This window comes from Bolinopsis microptera, chromosome 2 (assembly GCF_026151205.1).
Source record: "Bolinopsis microptera isolate Bmic1 chromosome 2, MBARI_Bmic_1.0, whole genome shotgun sequence".
NCBI lineage: Eukaryota > Metazoa > Ctenophora > Tentaculata > Lobata > Bolinopsidae > Bolinopsis > Bolinopsis microptera.
The window spans coordinates 13,640,266-13,648,979 of record NC_087073.1 but is presented as its reverse complement, the minus strand read 5'-3'; the positions used below and the strand labels follow the sequence as shown (position 1 = coordinate 13,648,979).

The 8,714-nt window shown below is 39.5% G+C and overlaps 1 protein-coding gene across 2 annotated transcripts in view; it reads right to left on the bottom strand.

Moving 5' to 3' along the window:
• Nucleotides 1-1,575: 1,575 nt before the first annotated feature.
• Nucleotides 1,576-8,714, bottom strand: part of LOC134811931 (85/88 kDa calcium-independent phospholipase A2-like) — a 90,393-nt gene continuing 83,254 nt past the window's right edge. The window contains exons 10-18 of one of the 2 annotated variants that reach the window (XM_063819096.1): nt 6,946-7,103; nt 6,604-6,799; nt 6,003-6,287; nt 5,482-5,840; nt 5,038-5,049; nt 3,940-4,063; nt 3,038-3,219; nt 2,586-2,777; nt 1,826-2,426 (exon numbers count right to left, since the gene is read on the bottom strand). In XM_063819096.1, coding sequence (XP_063675166.1) covers nt 2,397-2,426; nt 2,586-2,777; nt 3,038-3,219; nt 3,940-4,063; nt 5,038-5,049; nt 5,482-5,840; nt 6,003-6,287; nt 6,604-6,799; nt 6,946-7,103 — 1,538 coding nt within the window. In that variant the 3' untranslated portion in view covers nt 1,826-2,396. Of the gene's footprint in view, nt 2,427-2,585; nt 2,778-3,037; nt 3,220-3,939; nt 4,064-5,037; nt 5,050-5,481; nt 5,841-6,002; nt 6,288-6,603; nt 6,800-6,945; nt 7,104-8,714 lie in introns of both variants that reach the window. The other variant, XM_063819098.1, reaches the window with a different exon arrangement.

Genomic DNA, 8,714 nt, shown 5'->3' with positions numbered 1-8,714 from the left:
TCTAAGATCTGTCTCGAAAATCGATCGTTGCATTCTTCGACGCGAAGTGGTCCATGCAATCAAACTGTCCGTCGCATTCCTTAGTTTTCGATACAAGATTACTAGAAATTTGACATTAAAAGTGATTGGTCTGCCCGAATTTGTAAATACCCCCATTATCCGCCGTCCGGTGCATTTCATTCAGATAGTAGGTCGGCAACGCGTCTTTGTAGGTTAACAGTGGCGTAACGAAGGGCCCCGCCAACCCCGCTGTGCGGGGGGCCGGGGGGCACTCGGCACAATCTTAGGGGACACCAAATCGTTGTTTGAATGTGGGACAATTTGGAAAAACTTAACTACTATATGGTATTAGCAAAACTGTGCGTTTTGTTCTAGAAACACACTTGACACACGCTGCAACCCCTTTTGATCATGCGCGGTGGCCGGCGGCGGCTGGCCGGAGTTGGGAGTGCACGCTTTGCGTGCACGATAGAGGTATACACTGAACATATGTAGCAAAAACACAATTTTTTTAAAGATTTTACCGGTCTATCCTCAAAACATTTAATTCGATCAATTATTATTGAGTATCCTATCGGGTCCGAGAGCAAATCCTATCGGCACTCGGAATCGTTAAATCCTATCTCCGCTGCGCTAGGATTAGCGCTCGGATCCGATAGGGTTTTAATTTCCTATCGGGTCCGAGAGCAAATCCTATCGCCTCTCGTAACTTACACATCCTATCGCCGCTCGGCGATAGGAATTCATCGGAGATATCGGGTATCCTAGGGGAACCGGATCGGCGTAAGGATTAATAAAATCCGAGATATCTCGGACGCGCTAGGATAAATCCTAGGGTAATCCTATCTGATTAAAATCGCAGAAATCGCCCTTCTGAACAGCCGTGTCAGCCTGTCATTCCGCCGGATCTCTATTATGAACATGATAATAGCCTGGGGTCCCCAGGTAAGGTTTAGGTTACATTCACGTCTTTCACAATAAAAATTGTCCAAAACTTGATTACGTAATATGTGTAATGTGAACGACCGGCCTTACGCACGGTCTACCTACGTCCTCCGTAGTAGTTAGACCTGATATGATCATTTATTCAAGCAAAATAATATAATTAATTTAATTAAATTTTACTACCCACATAGCGCAAAGAATGCATTATTTAAGATTGCGCGCGTTCCAACACTTTTTACGGAAGACCTTTCTCAGATCCTAGTACAACTATTGCCAGTTTCGCCACGATAAACGAAGCACGTCCTGGAGGATAGGCTTCGTGGAACAAGAATATGTCGATTCAGAGGTCTAGTTGGTTCAGCGCAATTGGGCATATGTGTCTCATTAGACAAGTAAAACGGGTAATGACAAAGCTATAGTATGGTAGTTGGTGCACTGGCCGAGGAGTACGTTACGCTGCGAACCAGCGAACCCTTTTTCAGTTATATGACACCCTCCTGATAGTGAAATTGTTCTGCAGTATGTGAGGAATATATTGTATGCAGTAGCTCGTGGGATCCCAATTTTGCAGCTATCAAAAATTAACCCTCCTTGCTCCTAGAACAAGATACAAATATCAAAGAGAATATACATTTAGGTGGTATAAAATCAGCCAATTAATGGCGTACTTGATAAGTTTATAAAATATCTCCTATGTTACATAATCAGGTGTTCAGATGAGATTTTGGGCTAGTTCGATTATATGGTCATTGAGTGTTGCAGGTAAATATCCTACTAACTAGGCTCATCTGTTTTGTTCATTTTAGTATCTCTTGCAAGTGTTGTGATTGTGTTTCTTTTAATACTTTCATAACATTAATAGAATTGAAATTGTTTCATTGTGAACGTTACTGAAAAATCGATCAATCAACAAATTCTGACCACGAATATTAACAATATATTATAACAGTAAACACAAAACGATTCTACATTCGAAATAAAGTTGACAAAGATTCAAAATAATCACGAGGCCTTAGACATTCAACAGTCGAAATGATCAAATTACATCAATTAAGAGATCCAGCAACAAATTCTGGTTATATTACACAAACAAATATTTCTTATTTTATACTTATCGAAAGTAAATATTCGAAACCGCACTAACCAATTCCATACAGAATATAATTAATAATTTTAAGTTCTAACAATACAAAGTTAACGAATATTGATACAGCAACTAACCACGCTGAAGACCATCCCACACCATACTATGAGAATAAATTAACTTAAATAATCATACTGTGTGTAAACAGAGTCAAAACGTAGAGAATCCTATGCAATAATCTTCTAATAGGATTTTCTTAAGTTCTAAACAAAATAATAGGCTAAGATGAGTCAACAACAAAATTTAGCAAAAATGAGAAATATGCACATTCCAAAAATTCTTTCTAAGTTTCTAATTTTCTGGGGCCTCAGAAAGCGGACATCAGTAAATCTGTCATCTGAAAAAAGAGAAGGGTCAAGTTTTATAAAAACCAACTATTAATATTATTGAAGTATAAACACACTTCACTAATTTTGTCAACTTGCTTTTTTTGTCAATCAACAAACTCTCCGCTAATGTAGACTTTAAATTGATAAATATAAAATAATTGAATTACCTTAGCAAACTGATCCTTATGTTGGTAGATAAAGCACTGCACATCCCACAGACATTCCACAAGGTTCTTGTTATCAGTTTCATCCATCTTCATGTTGTACGACATCTGTGGTTGCAGTCTGAAGTAGTAGGACCCAATGCTCTCACACCACGCTTTAGCGCCCATTACCACTGCCCCATCAGTTGCTGCGCACTGAAAATATATATACTCGTCATATATTATACATTTAAGTTATACACTGATCATACGCTAATAATACACTAATTATGTACTTGTTATGCATAAATTATACACTAATTACGTGTTGTTACACAGGGATTGAGGAACAATTACTGGTTACAGTAATTATATAGTTCAAGATTGATCTAGATAGCAAGTTTATTTCAGAGTATGTGCGTGTGTAAATAACTTGTAATAAAGTAACTTGGCAGGGAGCCAAGTGACTCTCCCACCTGTTCCACGAGTGTTTCAGCAAACTCTTTAACTCCGAGCAGGAAGCGACCAGCACCAAGCGGACCCTCTACCTTTGAGACGTTATAGTCCTTCACAAACACTTCAGGAGCTAGCCCTGTACCAAATGAGACTACTACATAGGGTTTAGTAGGTTCCTGTTCTACGTTCTTTACTAGTTCACCTGTGGGGAGAGAGTAAGCATTATAAAGACTGAAACAGACCAACATAACAAATAATGAGTAAACATGTACAAGAACTTTACCTACAATCAGGTAAGGTATAATATACCCCCCCCCCCCCCCCCCCCCCTTAGTCGCCTTCTTGAATTAGTACCCCGCCTAGAAACAAAGTCCCTGAACAAAGTGCTGACTAATCTTAACAAAACCCAGAATAGAAACACTTTGGGGCAGTATCGAAGATTGGGCTTCTCGGATGCTGCCAACTTCAGTAGATGACTTACGATTATAGTCAGTGCTTCTACAATATCGCGCTGAGAATACAACATACTATACATAGCATAGCATTGAATTAAAATGTCTCCCCTGGCAAGCCAGGAGGATACGACCCCTCACAGGTGAAGGGGTCGCAAACTCGGGGGGCTCGCTCTACAACATCCTCTTGAGTCTTGAGTACTGTAAACAGAATAGAAAATACAAAACCATCTGTTAAAAGCACTGAAATGACTCCTGAGAGGATCATAATTATGGGCAAGTTCATTTAGATCTGGTATCTTGTAGTATTTACACAGTTGTATATCGCAGAATACTGGTGTAAACCACAATAAAGAGTAGACTATTAAGCAGAACTTGTAGCAGAATAAGTAAATAAATCACATAATATTAATGATAATAAAGATAATAAACTAATAACCAGTAAATTGTTACAAATAACAGAAACTCACTTCCTTGTTGCACAGGCCTACTCTCAATGTAGCCCACCCCGTTATTGTCCTGTTCTCTTTTACTGAAATCTTCCCCCACCACTGCTCTCATTAAACCTTCTGTAAACGTTACCGGTGCAGCAGCCTGAGTGTTACTATGGTTACCATGAGTGTTACTATAATGGTTACCATGAGTGTTACCATGGTTATCATGAGTGTTACTATGGTTACCATGAGTGTTACTATAATGGTTACCATGAGTGTTACCATGGTTACCATGAGTGCTACATCTCACAAGGCTAGTAACACAGTCTACACTACTTCAAGTACTATGTATACTGTATACTGTATATTATAGTGTGTAGGAATAATATGAGTTACACTAATACCCCAATTACCGCGGAGTTTGGGAGAAAGGAAAAAGCGGGGTTTGCAGTAAATTCGGGGTTTGAATGTTTACATCATTATATATGTTAAAAGCCCTATTTGAAGGAAATGAAATGGCCGTGGTATATTGGGGTTTTACCGTAATTAGTGTTTATACGAGGGCTAGTATTTGTAACCAAGTGTTGTAACATAGTCGTAAGTCATTGGCAGAATTCTAGAATTAACTTACCTTTGTTTATGTATTGTAGTGCTGTTAAAAAGTAAATAATAAAGGATAAAAGTAGTTTATGAAGATAACGATAAAACAATAAGTTATCAATATTAGCAGCAAAAGTAAGAACGTTTAGCACAGCTTTTACTGAAGTAATCTACTCCTTCCTCAAGAGTATTTTATAAGTTTAAATACACTGAGTGACTTTTTACAAGTAAGTATAAAGAATGTTAGTGCTTACAAGATTAAGCTTCCTATCTCATTCCCACATTTTTACTAAGACTGTTGTTGGGTCGATGAAGTGTGCTAGAACTAATATGAATGCTATTTCTAAGTCGAACTGTATAATGTTACCATGGTTACCAGCTACTATTTCCTGTAGTCGGACTGTATAATGACTTAAAAGAGATATTTAAGAATGGTTTTAGAGAAATAACGGCACTTAAAATGAACTATACACTTTTGTTAAAACATGCTTTTCTTCTACTGTGACTACAAACTAAACATAGCATTAAACTCACCGCCTCTGTATGCTGAAATGTTTATGAGTGAAGCTAATTATTAATTTACCAGTATCATAACCGGTGTTTATGTTATTGCAATATTTTCTAATGTAGAATTAAGTAGTATAGTACGCAATTTGTGTAATTTGGCTTGATACTGTGAAAATTGGAAATTTTCTTAGTTGTACAATTTTTTAAAATTCTATGAACCTAGTCTCCGAATATCTTAATATAAATGAGACCCCTTAAGATGGTCATCCTAATCAGCTAACATATATCAAACCCGGTAAAACACTGAAACTGCAGCACAAACCACCTCACACACGGCTATAATAACTTACATTGAACTTCAAGTGAGGCTCCTAGAAGGGTAAGCAATAAATCACACAGTTAAAATCGCTTAGAGAAGTACATAGGTTACAAAGAAGAAAAGACGGAAAATAAACTTGGAAACTTGCCAACCTCAGAGTAACCCAGTTTTCCAGGGTCCTGGTTACACTCATGCATCTCAGTAAGAATAGCGATAGTAGGGTTGTTAGCCATCAGACCACCGTCTACGAAGCGCTTGTGTGGTGTGAAGTAGGTAGGTGCAGCGCTGCTGCCGCGCGTCGCCTCCCAGATCTTCTGAAGATGAGGAGGAGGGAGATCGTTCTCGGAACGGAAACCGTAGTTTTTAAACACGTGCAGTTTGCAGGGCCGGCAATCTGCGATGGTTGCTGGGACGACGCAACGTGGAAACTGACGTGAGGACATGACCCCACTCTCACTAAACTTAGTCTTCATAAAGTTCTCCAGTATCTCCGTGTTGTACGGTCTGGATCCTGGGTAGTTGGGCTGAGTAACCGGCAATATAATAAAACAGGCAACCTTAATGTTATGGCACTTTCAGTGAAGAATATAATAAGAGAGTAGAATAAAGAGTAGAATAGGACAAATAGATCAACATATTATTATATAGTACTGAATACAGAACTGGATCTTACCTTGAAATATCTCGTCCTTGAGACTAAAGTAAAGTTGCTGCACATCCCTCAGTCCCATGTCAGCGTATATCATTCCCAAAGTCAACATAGAACCAGTACTGGTTCCACCGATCCAGTCAAACAGCTGTGTTATCTGCAGATTAGACCTGCGCTCCAAGTCAAGTAACATCTGAACCAGGACTAGGCCCCTGATACCTCCACCGTCCAGTGCGAGCACTGCCGCGTTGTTCTTATCCCAGTTAACGCGCTTACGTGGCACTTTGTCACTGCTGGCTTCGTCTAGCACTGTAATTAATATTGTATCAGGGTACAGTGTGCAAAATAAAACATGTAATCCAAAACTCTTAAGATAGCAAACTTGCTTCTTACAAGGTACCAGTCCTACAGTGCAGTACTTACACAGGTTTACAACAATAATATAGTATGATATATCAATATAGATAGTAAAATATTTATTCCCAGATAGGCATTCCAATCAGGCCAACATACGTTAGAAGACCACAGAAATTAAGTTAGCTTGTTTTGAAAATTGAAATTTTCCCAGTCCGTCTGACAGAGAAGACATTAATATTATTATGAAAGTAGAAAGAACATTCCTAACATTCCTGGCTGATAGGAGGGTACTGTTTACAGTCCAGGTACTTCCTATCATCAGCCCCCACCGCAGCTAGCACTGTCATAGTGCTCCTGCAGCTCTCTTTCTTAGCCACATCATACACTGTCATGCCACTCTTGTTACGTTGGTTTAGGTCCGCTCCTAGAATCACCAGAGCTTTTATCATGAACTCTCTGTTACTCTGTGAAGCGGTATTATCAGAAATATTTACAATTAACTTAATTAGTCATTAATGATCTGTAAAGATATAACGAAAAGCCATCCCCAAAGAACGTCATAACCCTGTTTTCAACTGAGACTTAATAATAGAGTTCATAAAGTTCTCACCCCCTTCTTAGCAGGCAGTCTAGCGAGACAATGAAGAGCTGTATCTCCGTTACTATCCAGGAGATCCACAGGAACCCCGTTAAGAAGCAGAGCAGTTAGCTGGTCGAGTGGGTTAGTTGAACCCTCCTCAGATACTACTTTGTGTAGAGCTGTCTGACCTGTGTGATAATAGTGGGTTAGTTGAACCCTCCTCAGATACTACTTTGTGTAGAGCTGTCTGACCTGTGTGATAATAGTGGGTTAGTTGAACCCTCCTCAGATACTACTTTGTGTAGAGCTGTCTGACCTGTGTGATAATAGTGGGTTAGTTGAACCCTCCTCAGATACTACTTTGTGTAGAGCTGTCTGACCTGTGTGATAATAGTGGGTTAGTTGAACCCTCCTCAGATACTACTTTGTGTAGAGCTGTCTGACCTGTGTGATAGTAGTGGGTTAGTTGAACCCTCCTCAGATACTACTTTGTGTAGAGCTGTCTGACCTGTGTGATAGTAGGGTTAGTTGAACCCTCCTCAGATACTACTTTGTGTAGAGCTGTCTGACCTGTGTGATAATAGTGGGTTAGTTGAACCCTCCTCAGATACTACTTTGTGTAGAGCTGTCTGACCTGTGTGATAGTAGTGGGTTAGTTGAACCCTCCTCAGATACTACTTTGTGTAGAGCTGTCTGACCTGTGTGATAGTAGGGTTAGTTGAACCCTCCTCAGATACTACTTTGTGTAGAGCTGTCTGACCTGTGTGATAGTAGGGTTAGCAGCAAATGGTAACATGTTATGTAAACGAATAACACTAATCTATATATTCATGTTTATTCCTTTAACATTGATTCTCCACTTTAATTTCTGCTATTTTAGAAGATCGCTTTTTGTAAGGACGGTGTTGGACCATCTTAGGAGGCGTTTTTTTGGGGAACTCTCAATCTAGTATCAGAGAGTGAGCGTCGTCGACGTTCAGCTAAGGATCCTGAGCGATCTATGCAGCCCCCCGTTCTACTCAGCCGAATACTCGAAAAATCGGGTGTGAGGGTTAAATGAGGAGCTGCCCATTGCAGCAAAGTTTCGGGCGAAGAAAGTATGGTACACACTACCTTAACCGTCACTGGCCTAATGTATAATTGAATCCTTCGGCTTCCTGTAATTGGCTGGTTACACTTGTGTAACAATGTAGCTGTTGGAATGTCCGAAGTAAAATATGAGGCATCATGTAGCCTCCAGGCTCGACAAACCCCGACAAACCCTGACAAACCCCGACGTGTCGAGATATGTCGTATCATGTCGGGCCCACCGGCTACATGAGGCCTCTGTTTATTATTTTTTTTTTTTTTTTAATTTGTTAAATAAATAAATAAATAAAAATTTAAAAAAATTAAAAAATCAACAGCCCGTGACTGCCATTGATCAATCTTCTTTAGGCAACTTCTAATCACTTTTCATCCATTATTAACGAATCCCGACAAACCCTGACAAACCCCGACAAACCCCGACAAACCCCGACATATCCCGACAAACCCCGACGTGTCGAGATATGTCGTATCATGTCGGGCCCACCGGCTACATGATGCCTAATATGTGTGAGATTAGTAGGTCAGATCGTATAATGTTAAACAGATTGAGCTTTGATGAAATTTTAAACATCAAATCAATACGAATTATTATTTTTATTTTACAATTAATAATTGACCGGAAACTTGAAAAGACCAAATAAAATACCTTCAAACTTGACCTGGTCAACGCTACCACTGGACATGGTTACTCGTTACAATAATGTTACTTG